The 16,176-nt window shown below is 44.2% G+C and overlaps 1 protein-coding gene across 1 annotated transcript in view; it reads right to left on the bottom strand.

Moving 5' to 3' along the window:
• The window catches only part of CELSR1 (cadherin, EGF LAG seven-pass G-type receptor 1), a 174,484-nt gene that overhangs the window by 98,836 nt on the left and 59,472 nt on the right, over positions 1 to 16,176 (bottom strand). Inside the window, exon 2 of the mRNA XM_009324395.1 lies at positions 3,564 to 4,202. Coding sequence (XP_009322670.1) covers positions 3,564 to 4,202 — 639 coding nt within the window. The remainder of the gene's footprint in view (positions 1 to 3,563; positions 4,203 to 16,176) is intronic.

A 16,176-nucleotide genomic window follows, 5' to 3' on the forward strand; every position in this document is an offset into this window, starting at 1 on the left:
TCCCTGATGACCTTTTTCCCTAGAAATTGCTCCTTGCTAGGGGTTAGGTAGCAAAGGAGGCAGAGAGAATGCCCTGTGCTAAGGAGAACTGTGGGAACACTAAATCTCTTCCTTATTTCAGGGGTTGGGTTTTTTTTACCCCTTGGAGTGCTTTTGTTCTGTGACAATTACAGTTTACTTTTTGGGAGCACAACTGCAGAGGAGAGCGGTTGCGGCGGCTGCTGAGCAGAAGGACCATGGGCATCGAACTGCAGCGAGAGCTGCGGGATGACCCAGTGATGGCAGGAGACACCCGCTCACAGCAAGGCAGGAATCGTGGGAATTCACACCCAAAAAGGTGGCGACTTATGGCTGCAGTGGTATATCCTATAGGAGGCATCATTCAGGAACCGCTGTGGCAACCATGCCTCCAATACCAGTGTGGATGACATGATGCGTTTGTTCTTCAGGGATTTGCCCCTGGGGAGTACGGACAATTCCACCTCTGTCCAAGCCTTCACCTATAGTTCATCTCAGCTGCTTCTGCAGTGCTCAAAGATACATGAAATAAAGCTGGAAAAATTACACAGGCTTTCCACAGTGTTCAAGTTCATTAAATTTGTTTACTTAACTTAAAATACATCCTTTAACCCCTTACCCATGCACATAGCTCCCTGCCAACAATGGCACGATTGTTAGTGTGTACATTGTTCCCTTCTCTACATTAATTTGTATATGAAGAAAAGAAGTTAAAGGCGTCACTATTCTGAAAAAAAAATAATGATTAAAAATATATGTCTTTCTTCACTCACGTCCTTACACCACAGGAAGTGAAGCCAATTCCAAAACACCCCAAACCAGCCAGTGATCAGGTTTCAGAAATATCTTGTAGAAGCTCAGTTTACCTTTGTGCCCGTAACAGAAGACTCCTGAAGACAGAGAAACTTTCATCATGTATAAATGACTAACAATTACATCAAAACAAATGGAGGGCTTCAAAGCGGGGTGGAAAAATGGGGGGAAATTCCATCTGATTAAGATAGGACATAATTATCTTCTATAGGAAATAAACGCTATATTTTTAGCAGGTGACCAGTCAGATAGATTCAGTACAGGGTTGTGATTGTGTAGTGATTTCTCATCGAGTTGCAGCATATCTCCCCAGAGAGATGACAGATCTTAGTATTTTCTTGTAATTATTTTTCTACATAGGCTTTTAATTGGGAAATGGAAATATGAGAGCTCCCGGAGCAGGCTGCATTTCATTGACTATTACCATTCATATTTCATCTTTTACAATTAATTAAAGATTCATAAGTACTTCATACTGGCATGTTACTGCACTGAGTTAATACCACAGCAACATTTCGGTAATACCAGAATCTCCCAACTTTCAGCCTTAGCAATTCTCTGCTCATTCTGATTTACAATCACTGCGTTCCATGAGCCAATACACACTGCTGCTATTCAAACCAACCTATGCTGTTTAAATATTGAATAGATATAAAATCAGGATCGTTGTAAACAATAAATATTTATATACAAGTGGAAAACACAGTATTATGATTAATAGATACAAACTGAACTTGCAAATGAATATGAGTGTATTTAAAGAAAGGACAAAAATCATAAGTAAAACAAAAGTTCTTAAGGCAAATAGGGACAAGATTCAATAACGCATCTTCATAAAATATTTCTGGTAATAGATTGCTTGTTGACAACATCTTCCACCTCGTTCTGTAAAGGGGATGAAGATCAACCGACTAATGACCACCATATGTGGGTAAGTGTGTCAGGTTTGATGGAAAAAGCATTCTCATACAACATGGAGCCTAAAGGCACTAATGTAACATAAACCAACCACTGAGTAGATACCAAATTTCTACTGCATTCATTCAGCAATAAAACAGAAATATTCAATAACATTTGTATCAATTTACAGGGTAAGGGATTCCAGAGCCCTCTTGATCATGGTTGGGTGTGTTTTCCCCTGGCCAACCTGACTGCGATCACGACCCGAACTGTCCTTCCAAAGAATGAAGTGTTTCACTGAAGCGTAGTTAACTCTGAAACCTAAAGATCTCAAGGCTATAAGCAGCGCTCACTCCTTAACTTCTGATCACTTTAATATCCTGGCAGCAAGACAGTTAATTTTTAACTCAACAACTATGCACTGAAGATACAGTTACAGATCAAATCTTTCTTTGTGTATGAATAATATGGTGCCTCTCCTCTAAATATGTACCGTGTCTGTTCTGACTGCAGCGTTAATTATTAAATATGTTCATCAATTATTAATATAAGATTATTCTCTTTCATTTTTAAAGTATATTTAGCTTTTTTTCCTGAAGATTTCTAGTAAGGCACCCTCAAAATGTGATATAGGAATGCATGTCATTTCAAAACCTAAGACATGGATAAATTAACTCTGTTTATATGCATATCTTTGTTTAATGAAACTTGCTACTTCTAACCATTCTTTTTTACAGTATAATAGTACATAAACCTGTTAAATGAAATCAGCTGGTCATAAAAGCTATTTTGTGATACCGAATGCTGCACGTAATTTGCATTAGCTATATGTAATGGATAATGGACTTTATAATGTATTTCACTGTGGAAGTCATTCATGAGAAGCCTGGCAGGAGCTTGGCAGGAGCCTGGTCCTCAACAAAGACCAAATATCCCAGCCACCTCACAGCTCTATTCAGGGTTTCACCGGTCAGGCAAAAAGTTTGTCTGCATCTCCTTAGGAAGGTCCTGCTGCCCTAAGCCCCATGCTGATCTTGGGGAGCATCTCCTCTCCCCCTTGCTGGGGAAAGCCCAGCTCAATTGCTGCTGCCATGTCCCTGCTCACTGACTCCTGGCTCCTTCCACCGTCGCATTTTCAATTACAGCCCTGAGCCAAAGGCCACAGGAATTGAAGGAAAGCCCGTCCACCTAGAGGGCTGGATCCAGCCCAGTAGGCATACACATCATCTAGATATTTTTACAAGGAGACATGTAAACTAATTTATGGTTTCAATTTTTTATAACTTCAGCGGTGAGAGGCAGCACTGGGAACAGCCCCCAGTGGGACTTTGGGACCATGAACCATCCTCATGCTCTGCGCTTGTTGACAACCAAGTGTTGACGACCTCCTGCCGAGGCTGTGCACCCCCACCATACCCTGGTACCAGAGGACTGCTAAGGGGCCAGGAAGGCGTTAACATGCAAAACCATGAACCAGGGGATGTGTCCCACCTTTTTCCTTCCAGATAAAAGGAATATGTTTGCATAAAGCATTTTGAGAAGAAACTCACACAATATGAGTTGCTTCAGCAGCTGTTGGCCCCCTGCATGGCCTGGAGCAATGCATGGTTCCTACCACCATGTGTGCACTAAGATATAGGACTTAGCCTAAGTGACACGGGACTTACCCTACGTGATGTGTGACACTCACAAGCCTTCTCCCGACCAGAAGGCAGCACCAGGAGTTTTTCTCCCTTTGACTAAGAATGTCAGCTATTTCAGCTTGACACAGAGCTGGCCTGGCTTATGGTCTAACATATAAATCACGGGTCAAAGATAAGATAAACACATACCAGTGTAGTCCTCATAGCATTCACAAGTGTAGCCCCCTTCTCGGCTCCGGCACAGCCCGTTGCTCCCGCAGGGGTTGGAGTAGCAGAGGTCAATTTCCGTTTCACAGTAGTCGCCCGTGAAGCCTGGGGGGCATCGGCACCGCAGCCCATTGATGGGGTGGATGGGGCGGAACAGGACAGTGTTGGAGCTGATGAACGGGGCCGAGCTGTCGAACTTCAGGACAGAGACGCACTTCATGTAGTTCTCACAGGGCTCACGCAAGCAGATGTTATCATCAAAGGGCAGCACCCTCTGCGTGGAAATCATGGTCAGCAGGGTCCTGTTGAGGTAGATCTGCTCCTGCAGGTCCTCGGAGGGGAAGAACTTGTTTCGAATGCCACCGGGGAGCAAAGCTGAGAAGGTCACGTTCAGTATATTGGAGCTGACGTCTGTGTCGTTTTGGATGTTGAAAACAAAGATGCCATCCTTGGCGGTAGAGAGCACTGTCGCCACCCCCTCCACGAACAGGGACAGGAGGGGAGAAAGGAACCTCTCCTGGGACATGTTCTCCAGCCGCACCGTGATACTGTTGGTGAGCATGTCGTCTGTGATGATGGTGACGCGCAGGGTGCAGACTGCCGTGACACTGTGGACACCATCTGAAGGGAAGAGAGAAAGATCACAGCGACGTCAGAGAGCAGGCTTCAACCTAAGGACAAGGAGGCTCCACAGCTCCTGGAAATAAAACAGACCTGCAAGGCATTTCAGGGCACTGGGGTGGGAGAGGGAAATGCACCTTCTGCAGTGATTATCAATGCCTTTACTCAGGAAAACAAAACAAAATCTCCTAAGGATTGCAACTCAAAGGACCAGAGACATCTTGAAGAGCCCAGAACACCTGGAGAACATCCCAGGCAAACAACTGGCCAGGGCTAATGAGCAAACAGACAGCCTGAGAGCCCTAGGATGGCCAAGGGGAAGGGGAAGGGGCCTCTCATGATAGCGACTGAACGCATCTTCATACACATCACTGCTAGTCTATAACCGGTGCTGGGAAGCTGCCGCTTTTCACAGCGCAACACCAAAATTATCTTCTCCAGGCGTCGTCTCAGGCTTAAGGAGGCAGAACTATGCACAGACAGAGAATTGTGACCGGAGCTTTAGATAAAAGTCATCTAAGGAAACATGTCTTCACATTTGAACACCTGAACTTCTTCATTCCTCACCAGAAAAGCAGACATTTAAAAACTCTTCCATTTTATCCTTCCTTTAAAGCATTTTGGATATTGCTGTGGATGTTCTGCAACAAAACCCATACTTATATAAATATAGCACTAATACCTGACACTGGACTGAGAGATGCCACTGTAAAATCTCAGTACACCGTGAGGCTTACAGTAGTGCTGTGAATGGACAAAGTCTAGAGCATTCTATCATTATGAAACATAATTATGACACAGTGAGTGCTATAATTAATCCAAATTCAATGTAAGCATGGAATGGGAAGTTGCATCATCACTAAAACCAAACCACTTAGTTTAATTCTGTCTCCTTGCTAACATTAAGGACTGATTAAGAAAATACAGACTGCATTGCAGAAAATACGGTTAGTATTATAGCAGCATCTAGAAATCCCAGGAGAGATCACGACTGGCTTCTGATAGGAAATGTTCCTTCTCAAAGATCTCATAGTGTAAATAAACAACCAGAAACGGGGGTGAGTTAATCTCATGAGCGAGATGAACTGGTTAAAGTGGCCAATATCAAGCCCACAGGGGGGTTAAGAACTGAATCCAGTTCCCCTAGGTCCCAGCTCAGTGCCATAGCCTTGGCACAAAGTATCCCAGAAATAACCATTTCACAAGTGACCTGCTATTACATTTATTTCAATTAAACCATAAGGTATGTGCGGAAATGGATTTTTAATCACATCAATGTAAAATCGCAGCAGAAACTGCAATTGAATCAGTCTACACCCAGTGTGAGATCAAAATTCTAATAGCATGGATTGCTAAAGGTCATTTTCCTAAGGTTTACTATCTCAAAGTGAAAGTTTATGACCCATTATGGTCTCTTATAAAAGGTCTTTCAAGAACAGAAAAATCAAAATGGCTCCTTTCCTATTCACTGTCATTGCTACACCTCAAGTGCTGTTTTGTTTTAAAAAGAAATGTATTGTTGGAAGATTTTTCCTCCAGTGACATAGTAGCAATATAGTAAATTACGGCAGCATAATTAACCAAATGGCTTTTGACTCCCTCCTCCTGATCAGGTTATCTGTAAAAGCTCAGCTGTTGACTTTTTTTCTACACTGAAGCAGCTTTTAGGCAAACAGAAAAATCTTTTCTCCTGTGTGCTACTTTACTACTGCCTAGCTAAAACCAAACAGTCAGAAGAGGTCATTATGCGGGGTGATCTGTTTGATGTGCCCCTCACAGAAGCTCACGTGCCAGCTTTCACTTTCTCCCAAGTTTGCAGAAATCTTTATCTCCTCTTCCTCAGTCTCCTTCTAGAAACGTGTAGTTTCAGCTTCCACCAAGACCCAAAGCAACCTTTTAAAATGATGGCAGGCCAAAATCCTCATTGCAACGTCCTCCTCCTGCGCTGTTTGTGGATTTCTGGCCAACAGACAATACAGGATGCATCGTATTTTCATAAATGACATCCTCAGACTAGTTTACCCACTTCTGTCAACTGCACAGCTCATTCCCCTGAAAGGCCAGAAGCAGAACAAACTATTCACATTTTTTTTTTTCCTAAAGCAATTGACATTTGCCTGCCTGTCCCATAGGCTGCCTGAACTATTTTGCTATTTGTTGCACAATACGTTACAGAAGTTCTCTCATACCAGCGAGAATGCTGGACAATGGGTCCTTTTCTTAAGAAAACACTATGATCTATAGCCCATGGTATGTATAGTAAGAAGACAAAATACAATCCACTGTCTGACAACGCACTAGAGTCTACAAACTGTCATAATCAATATCAACTGTCACAATATGCAAGAGCTTCCCAGCATTCACAACAGCTATTCTGACACAGTTAATAAATCACTGGAAAAAGCCCGGTGTCAGATACCGCACAGCCTCCTTGTTCTGCAGCCAGCACAAAAGAAAACCAGGCGCAGACGTATAGCTGCAAAATGAAGTTGTGTTTTAAAAGCCAGTGCGGCTTTGTGCAGCCCTGTTGCAGAGCATTAAAATAAAAAAAAGAGTAAAAAGGAGCTAAGCATGTGTACTATAGGCAACAAAAGAACGGCACGGCTATACAGCCTGCTGCACAAGTGCCTCTTTCATATCACCAGTGAGTCTGAGAGCAGCATCATGGGATCCAATCATCTATTCATTCAGAAATTCATGGAAAGTTGAAACAATCTGTGGTTTTATGGGACCAAATTAGTATCTATTCTACTTTCAATAGACAGCATTCGCTTTGAGGGCTGGAACAAGTGCAATAAAGAAAGTGGAAATTTTGTCCTCATCTTTACTGGGAATTGAATTAAGCCCTAAATAGATGATAATATGTGTTTTGAGATTCACAGGCGAAATACTCCATGGAAGTTTCAAATGCTTACTGCCAGAAATGTGAGAAAAATAATATTAGGAAGTACTATTTTATGGAGCAGTAATACTTTATGTCCTTTCACTGTCTGACATGCCTACCATATGCAGCTATCTGATATACACGCACAACCAATCTGTTATTCTGCTAAAAAGGCTCTAACAACCTGATTTTTCAAAGGTCTTATGATACAGCTATAAAAAGTCCCTATTATGTTTTGGCAGATGCAAGATGGCTTCAGTCAGGGGTGTGAAACACCCTTCAAGTGATGCCACACAGGAGGAACTCTGGCTACACTTTACTCTTTGGAGCAGACCTTCGCACAGATGAATACATGCACATATGCAAGGCTTAACTGTCACTGGTTCTCACAGCCATCATCTGCTTGGCTTCAGCAAACTGGCTGGATGCAGGAGTCTTCCTGAAGGAGCTCTAAAAACATGAGCCGTGCTGGCAGATGGGACACATAGGCATCTGGCTTGAGCAGACAGCCTGGATCTTAGCAGGCCAAGCCCCTGCCACCCAGATAGCCTGAGAAAAGGGAAATGCAGGATGGACCAAGGAGGAAGATAGGATTTGATCTGTCCTGTTGCGGGATTGGCTCCTAAAACCCTTGTACCAATGGCTTTTGCCACTCTGTCCTCAAGTTTCTCTTCTGTCGAGTGGGGATAATGGCACTTACAGGTACACTGTGGAGTAGTAGGTGCAGATGCTGAAATGCTGAGATACTGGAATAATGAAGGCAACATAAATATCTTAAACAAATCGTAAAAGGATATTTCAAAAGCTGTTGCAGCCCAGTTTATCAAAAACAAGGTGGAAAGATTAAAATAAAAGACTCTTAGTGTCTCACACGTCAGTGTGGACAAAGAGGATTCTGGACGGCCGGGTGGCTGCACAGGAGAAGAGGTGTTCATTACGAATGCAGTCCCTGCACACTGAATTTATATCCTGGCAATATTATTTTACGTATGCTTTCTACAAAAGAAATCTCCAGAAGGTGGAAATCAAAGCAGACTGTTTCGTCTTTTGTGTCATTGTCACTGCTGAATAGGCTCCTTAAAAACAGAACTAGCCATCTTCATCCTGCATCAAACTAATGAAAAGATTTACTAGCAATCACATACCCTGCTGCATGACAAAGGAAAAAGAAGACAGTAAGGCTGACAAAAGCTTCAGCATCTCTAAAATGCAGTAATAACTAAGAATTTATTAAATAGTCATTGTGTCATGATTACCCTTACTTTACAACAAACCCAATCAAATCCGAGACTTTAATCTCAGCTTTCTATCTTCTGGCAGTCCATAAACCAAAGAATTTTATTAGCTGGAAATGTAAACACAGCAAAGTTTAACTGAAATGCACATTTGGCAATGGCAGTACCTGGCCAGAAAGGATCTTTTTGTTTGTTTTTTAAGTCGGCAGAAATAAAATAATTAACACTTTTTTGGTTTATTATACACAAAGGTCCTAGGGCTGCATATCAAAGCTGAATATTTTATATAAATACTTTAGCATCAGAGCTTTTCTTCATAGATAGCCCAACCCACATCTACTCTAATTCTGCTTTATAATGCATCTGGAAGTAACAGATGTCAGAGTTTACGACAGCCATGCAAACTCCTTGGCTAGCAAAACGTAGAAGAAGGACACTCCATAGGTTCAAATAACCTCTTGCTCTTTCCAGCTCGTAAGAAGCAGGCGTGCCCATAGGTAGCAAACATAGCTTGGTAACGTGCCTTTGAATGATCAAACCTCCACCCCCCATTGCTTCCAGCCATGTCTTTACATATGGTAGTTAATACACACCTAGTCCAGTACTAAGCCTTGATTTAATGATGAGGATGCCACACTTTTAGTGTCCTCTCCACCGCCTGGGTTGCAGTAGCATGTAAGTAGCACCAGCTCATAGCAATGGAGACTGCAGGCAATACTTGGCTGCCTGAGCAAAGCTGGAACCAAAATCAGCAGACGTCCATAAAAGTGAGATGCATAGTCCTGCGCTAAGCTTCAGTTTGCCTCAGAAAGTCTGCAAGTCTTGCAGGGCCGAGTCTCTTCCTTGCATTGTGCTTCCACCACCATGCAAACAGATTTAAAATGCATAAAACATCAGTGTATTAATATCATCCCTTCCAAACCACAGCTGTAGGCACTACAAAGCTTCACTTCTATGAGTAGAAATGAGAAGTCTACGAGCACCCATAAGAAAAGTCTTAAAATATTTTTTATATTATGGAAAAGTTCAGGGGCTTATAGCACAGAGAAAATATCCTGAAAGAAAGTAAACTGCACAGAAAATGGCGGGTGCGAACCGAAGTAAGATGCTTTGCCAAAACAGCAGAAAACACTACCAGAAAGGAAAATGAAAATAGGCATAACTGTGAATTTACAGAGACCCTACCCCAGGGTCTTCCCAGTTAGCGAACAGCCTCACTGGAGAAGTGTTTCAGGACAGAAACTGTGTACGTGACCCCAGTTTGAGTGCCTTCAGGGCACCTTGGCAAAGGACGCGGGGGCTGGTGTTGGCCTTAGATCTCTGAAAGGCCAGAGCGATGGGCAGCGGCAAACGTCACGTCTGCTGTGCATCCCTAAGTAGTTCCTGTTTTCTGGTAGGAACAGATGAAAGTACAAATTTCTCTTTTGCTAGAGAAAAGTGATACTAAATGGTGCAATAACAGAAAAGTAATGTCCTTGACATACACACCTCCTTTTGGAAAAACATAAACATATTTTGTATAATGTCCTATCATTTCTTAGGCACTAATGGATTCTGTCAAAGCCTCCCTTTCGTTGGGATTGGAAAAGCTGCTGCTGAGCAATTTCTTCTTTATATCAAGTCGGATGAAATGACACGGAAATTATTCCCCTCGGCCACGTGAAGCTTATGTCATTGCTTTTGTCCTTTCATTTCAGACTCCCAGTCTCAGCTTTGCGCATTGAGGAGCACTGACTGCCAACACAAGTTGTGAGCTTTGGAAAGGATATATAAAAATAATTATCTATTATTCACACAGTACCAAAGGTTCACGTTGGAATCACTGAAGGACATCAAAGCCCAGGTCTGCTCCAAACCCCATGAGGTCAACAGGAAGGTTCCCACTGACTTCAGTGGGCTTCGATCCCGGCCAAAATTGGGCCTAGAGCCTAATTCCTTGAGTCCTTGCCAGTGCACTTGTGCAGAACTTCATTCCCAACCCGGCAGGCCCAAACAAGAGCAACAGTCTGCCCAGAAAAAGGCTTAGGGTTGAAAATCAAGATGGCAAGAGCAGAAAGCAAAAGATGAGGGATGAGCAGGGCAAGCATGCAGACAGTAGAAGCATGCAGCATGAACTGCATAGCATGAGTTGCAAAGGTTGTAAGGGTTTTCCTAAAATCAGGTACCTGAATCCGTACCTTGACTTCTCTAAATTTCCAGGAAGGATGAGCAGCTGCAGCCCCCCTTCTGCAGATGCTCAGTTTTAAAAACACTGTCCAATGTTGTCTGGTGTCCTTTGAAAAAAAGAGGGTTCAGAAGGGCCACAGGAAGGGGGAAGAGAAAGATGTGTTATGTCATGTTATGGGGGGGATTTTAGACCACAGGGCAAGGTAAAACAGAAGGCAGCTGAGCCACACAGGGTATGCAAGCACACCAGCAATGGGGGCTCAGTCCTGACTGAGCTACACAGGAGGGGAGTGTCCTGGGGAAAAGGGGGGAAAAGAAGGTATCTGGGATTAACTAGTCCAAGGCTGGAAGATTGCCAGAGGACAGGCAATGGTCCACGGTGGCACAGAGTGAGTGCCTATGTATGACTGCACCAGCGACCAGCTCTCCCTAAACCATCGTTAACCACACTGCCTCCAGCACCGTCCTGCTGCCACTGTGGCAGCTCAGAGCACCTGAGGGGTTTGCCCCGGCCCACCCAGGACACGGGGTACGTACTTGGGTTGTGGCTATGCCAGCTTGTGCCCTGCCACTGCACTGCCCCATGACAGTGTTAGCCACACCTGCACCTGTGAAATGATGTCAGGGTCAGTGCAAGCAAAGGATCCCGACAAGTCTGTCCAGACACCTCCAGGCAAAGTGTCCTGGTTTCGGCAGGGACAGAGTTAATTTTCTTCATAGTAGCTGGTACAGTGCTGTGTTTTGGATTTAGGGTGGGAACAATGTTGATAACACACCAATGTTTTAGCTGTTGCTAAGTAGTGCTCACACTAGTCAAGGACTTTTCAGCTTCCCATGCCCTGCCAGCGAGAAGCTGGGAGGGGGCACAGCCGGGACAGCTGACCCCAACTGGCCAAAGGGATATTCCATACCATACGACATCATGCTCAGCACATAAAGCTGGGGGAAGAAGAAGGAAGGGGGGGACGTTCGGAGTTGCGGTGTTTGTCTTCCCAAGTAACCGTTACGCGTGATGGAGCCCTGCTTTCCTGGGGATGGCTGAACGCCTGCCTGCCCATGGGAAGTAGTGAATGAATTCCTTGTTTTGCTTTGCTTGGGTGCGCAGCTTTGGCTTTACCTGTTAAACTGTCTTTGTCTCGGCCCACGAGTTTTCTCACTTTTACCCTTCCGATTCTCTCCCCTGTCCCACTGGGGGGGAGTGAGCGAGCGGCTGTGTGGGGCTTAGTTGCCGGTTGAGGTTAAACCACAACACGAAGCCACCTGTAATGCTCACAGGCTGCAGACACTCTTAAAAATACTTCAAGTCAAACTTTAATGTACTTCTTTTTGCAAGACGAGTCATCCCTTCATCCTGACCACGATGGATATCTGGGACACCTGGGGAAGGTGGGCATGGGACTTGGGGCTTGCGACTCACGGCAGGTCTCACTCCGTGGTCCCCTTGGCAGCAGCATAGCAGTACTAGCTAAATCAGACAGCTAAAAAACCCAAGCTGTAGGAGGAGAAACTGTACATAAAGCAACTGTGAATTCCCGATGTGTAAGAGAAAAAAACTTACTGATTTTGGCATCATTATCTTTAATGCAGCCTGTGCTGTTCAGGATTATTTACTTTGTACACAATACTGCAAAGAAAAAAAAACATATTTTGGTTTGCAGCTTGAACAGGGGATTAAGAACAAATTGATGCCAACTGGATTGCTCAACATTGTAGAAGATTGCTGTTAGCTTTTCTGAAACTAGCACCTGCAAGCTGAGAATTTTGAAATGCTAATTGGGTTGATAACACTAGTCTGGGGGAATATTTCCGGACGGTGGGAAGTAAGGCAAGTTGGATCTCCTGGCAGGAATAAGCACTCTTGAATTCTGACCGCAGCAAGGCTGCAAAGACACCTAACTCCCCCCAACACCCTCCTGCAGCATCACCTCTTGCTCTTCAGGTACCTGGTGCACATGGGGTATAACTGCTGTGGGGGATGAGATGCAGGCAGGAGAAGCTGGCAGGGATGCAGCAGCAGCAAGGCGGGCAGGTGGAAACAAAGACCTGTCCTGAGCAGAAAGCACAAGGATGAAGGAAACTTAGAGGGAAGTACGATATGTGGGAAGATAGCGTGAGCACGTTAATAACCAGCTCCTTCCAGACCATTTTACTGATGAGGAGATTTCCCTGCTAGCTAAAATGCAAACTGATTTTCCTTCCTGGGCTCTGCACATCTCCGTGTACCTCAGCTGGTTTTCCTTGTTAGCAAGGACTGGCAAGACTCCTCTACCTGGGCCTGCTTGGCAGCGGGGCTGAGCCTGCCCCAGCGTCGTGGCTCGGGCCAATTCCCTGCCTGCCATCACCAGCAGTGCTCCCCTGCCCGGCTCCTGGCCGCACAGGCCCTTGGAGGGGATGCACAGCCCAGGAGCCCACCCTGCTGCTGCTCCACAGCCAGCAAGTGAGCTGCGACACAGCTTTTGAACTCCAGCTGAAGAGGCAGGTTTCCATTTCATGCTAATGTCCCTGGAGACTGTGCGTCTTATGGCACTCATCAGACCTGTTCAGATGAAAAACTCCACTCCAGATTGCTACACCAAATAGATTCACAGACTGACTTGCTGGGGGCTCCGCCACCTCCCATAAAGCTTGATCTTGTTTCATATATAATCAAAACTATTGCCTAATTACTGCGATAATTTTTAAGCCTCTCTGAACTTTAAAGGGAGAGGCTTTTAATATCATTTACATTTTCATTGTAATTAAATGCATAGCTAAATGTCCATAGCTAAAAGACAAGCGCTGGTTTCCCAGCAGGCTGGCATTGCCTGCAGCGACATCTTGCAGTGCACCGCAGCGGTGGCCACAGTGGCTTGGACAGAGCACTGCTGGGCAGGGGGAGATGCTGGTGAGCATCGAGGTGCACGAAGCCCAGGCATGGGAACCCCAGTCACCCACTCACCCCACAGCCAAAGGTCTATTCATGGGCATCTCTACCTTCCCAGCTGTAACCAGTTGTATACAGGACTCGAAACAGGTTTCTTAAAGATCCATGAAAGCACCAGATAAACTAAACTGCAGTCATGGGATGCTCCAGCGTTAATCTCCATTCAGGGCATCGTCTTCAAGTAAATGATGTTTTTAGTACAGAGTGAGATAATAGCAGCGTGTTTACCCCGAGACACACTTTTACGTCAGTAACCCCACTTCAAAAGAGAGAGCCCCCACTCAGCCTGCCCAGCTGTGCTGCTGGGGGAGCAACCGATGGGTCCGCACAAAAGCCCCCATTCTCCTCGTAGCTACGCATCCCTTGCAAACATTTTTACTCACTCGGTCTGATTAAAGCAAGAACTTCCCCAGGCAAGCCAAGGCTCTGCTCAAATCTCTCTCTGTGGTTTCAAAGCAGGAGTGGATGAAAACTATTTTGGGGATGGCAAGGGGGGTGGAAAGAGTTTGGGTGGGGGCCTGGGAGTTTCAAAACCAGGAGCAGTGATAAGGAAATAGCTTCTCTGCCTCAGCGTTTGCACTCGTACTGTGTATTAGTAACCTCAAAAGGATCCTTTCAAAACAGTGTCAGCAAAATGAAATCTGTTACATTTATTTTTCTAAATGTCTCCATATTCCCATGTTCCTTTTGCCTGGAGATACACTCTGCTCCTTGCTGCAACCCACAGTGAAATCATGGGGACACTTCCCGCTGGACGGAGTTCAGGTTTGCTATCTTGACTAGAAAACAAAGGAGGGAACAATGAAAAAAGATGATGGTCACGTTTTTCTGATGTAATTTCTATTTACAGCCAAGCTTTCAAAACAGCTACATATCAGCTGAAAGAGTTATTGATATACCACGAAATGCAGAAACTTGCTCAGCTCCCTGAAACAGAAAAAACACCAGAAAAATTCAGCTGTGGTAGCTCAACAGGTTGCTGACTGTGCTTGTGCTCTGCCGAAGCACAGCTTGGGAAACTAAGAGGGTTCTTAGGCATACATGTATTTTTTTTTCAGTTTTCTGTAGTTGCAGTCATCATAAGACCATGTGCAAATTAATACAAGGAAAAAACAGAGGGCTATCCATCCGGGGAAGGACAAGCAGTAATGGCTACGTGTCAGCTTCCACATGCACCGGGCACAGGAAAGGTCAGTTCAAGCTACTCCTTCTGCCCCAGGAGATTTGAACATGCTCGAACACAAGGGACCCACACAAGCAGGGTAACGCTCTTGTGCTGCTTCAGTTCACATCAAATTTGTTGATGGGAGCAATGACTGGGGCACAGATGTTCCACCTGTAACACACATGTCCTAAAGGAAAGGTTTCAGAGCCTTTATAACGCCCTCTTTTCTCTCTTTCTCTCTCAGGTTCAATTAATGTTTAAGAGTTTTTAATAAGAAGTAGATCAAAATCAAGAGAAGTGATGGGGAGCATCAAGGTCTGTCCGCTGGGATCTGACACAAAATACACCCATCTCCCACAGTCTGAAGAATTCAGACTTTCAATTAGCTTGACCTGATTAGAAATCCCCAGAATGAAAATATTTTCTTTAACAAAATATCACATTTTTCCCCATTTTTGGTTTCAAAGGGAATAGGTTTTCTTTTTTCTTACTAGATTTTCAACTGACCAGTTTTGCTGATCTTTTCTGTTAACTGACATCTGCTGAGTTAATCAGAATAAGAAGCAAATAAGCAAATAAGAAACTGAAATAAAAAATATTTGCTTGCATCATGTGACTAAAATAAAGAAATAAGAACAGAAAGATAAAATAAACAGGCAAAACCACCCTTACCAAACTTTTGTAGTTTTGGAAAAGACTCACCGGGCACTGGCAATATTGATAGAAAAAACTCTATGTACTTTGTCCAGAGTCTCTGTTGATAGGCAGCCCACACAATCTTTTGAAAATGCAATGTAAAAACAAAAAAGAACTTTGCTTAGCTAACCATCTACATGTCACTTGCCACTGGCAATGAGATCATCATATTTTTGGCCGCACGGTCAACTGAGAAGGTTATTCTTGGATCCCTGCCGTTAAAACTAGTATGCTGGACATGAATCAAAAAGAACAAAGCACATGTTTCCTGCTTCTATAGTCCTGAACCTGCAGTGGGCATTTTTCTCTCTGAAACTTTCCCAAAGAGCAAAGCAGCCCCACAGACAAAATCAGGAGAATGCAAGAGCTTGACTCCTATCGCTATACGTCATCTTGGGAAGCTGATGCAGAGAAAGGGCAGGTCAAGTTATGACAGATTACAGTGGGTAACATCAGTGACTCGGAGCCACTGGTGAAACACAGAAACTACACTGATCTTCAGAAACGATACTGTAATCTCAGATGCCTATCTAATGATTTCTATTCAGCTGAGCTGTAGAAATGCATTCAGAACTACACGATTCACTTCTTTAAGAATCAGAAAAAATTTTCTGCCAGACACTTTGTGAGACACAGATCTTGAGCGAAACAGGTATTTTGCATTCTAGAACTAATATAAGGCTACCCAACAATTTCCATAAGCAGATGATTAAAGGAATTTACTACACTGGATAACAGAGGAAAACACTGGTGCTCTCAATACATCCTTGATCTTACCACAGTGTTAGCAGGGCATCACCAGGAGGGTACCAGGCTAGACCCTGCCCGGCAGTCTCGTGCTTCTGGCCAAGGGCAGGGTGACTGTGTCTTTCTATTCTGGGTGATGGTTCTTTCCTTCCTACTCT

Source organism: Pygoscelis adeliae, unplaced genomic scaffold (assembly GCF_000699105.1).
Source record: "Pygoscelis adeliae isolate BGI_AS28 unplaced genomic scaffold, ASM69910v1 Scaffold315, whole genome shotgun sequence".
Taxonomy (NCBI): Eukaryota; Metazoa; Chordata; class Aves; order Sphenisciformes; family Spheniscidae; genus Pygoscelis; species Pygoscelis adeliae.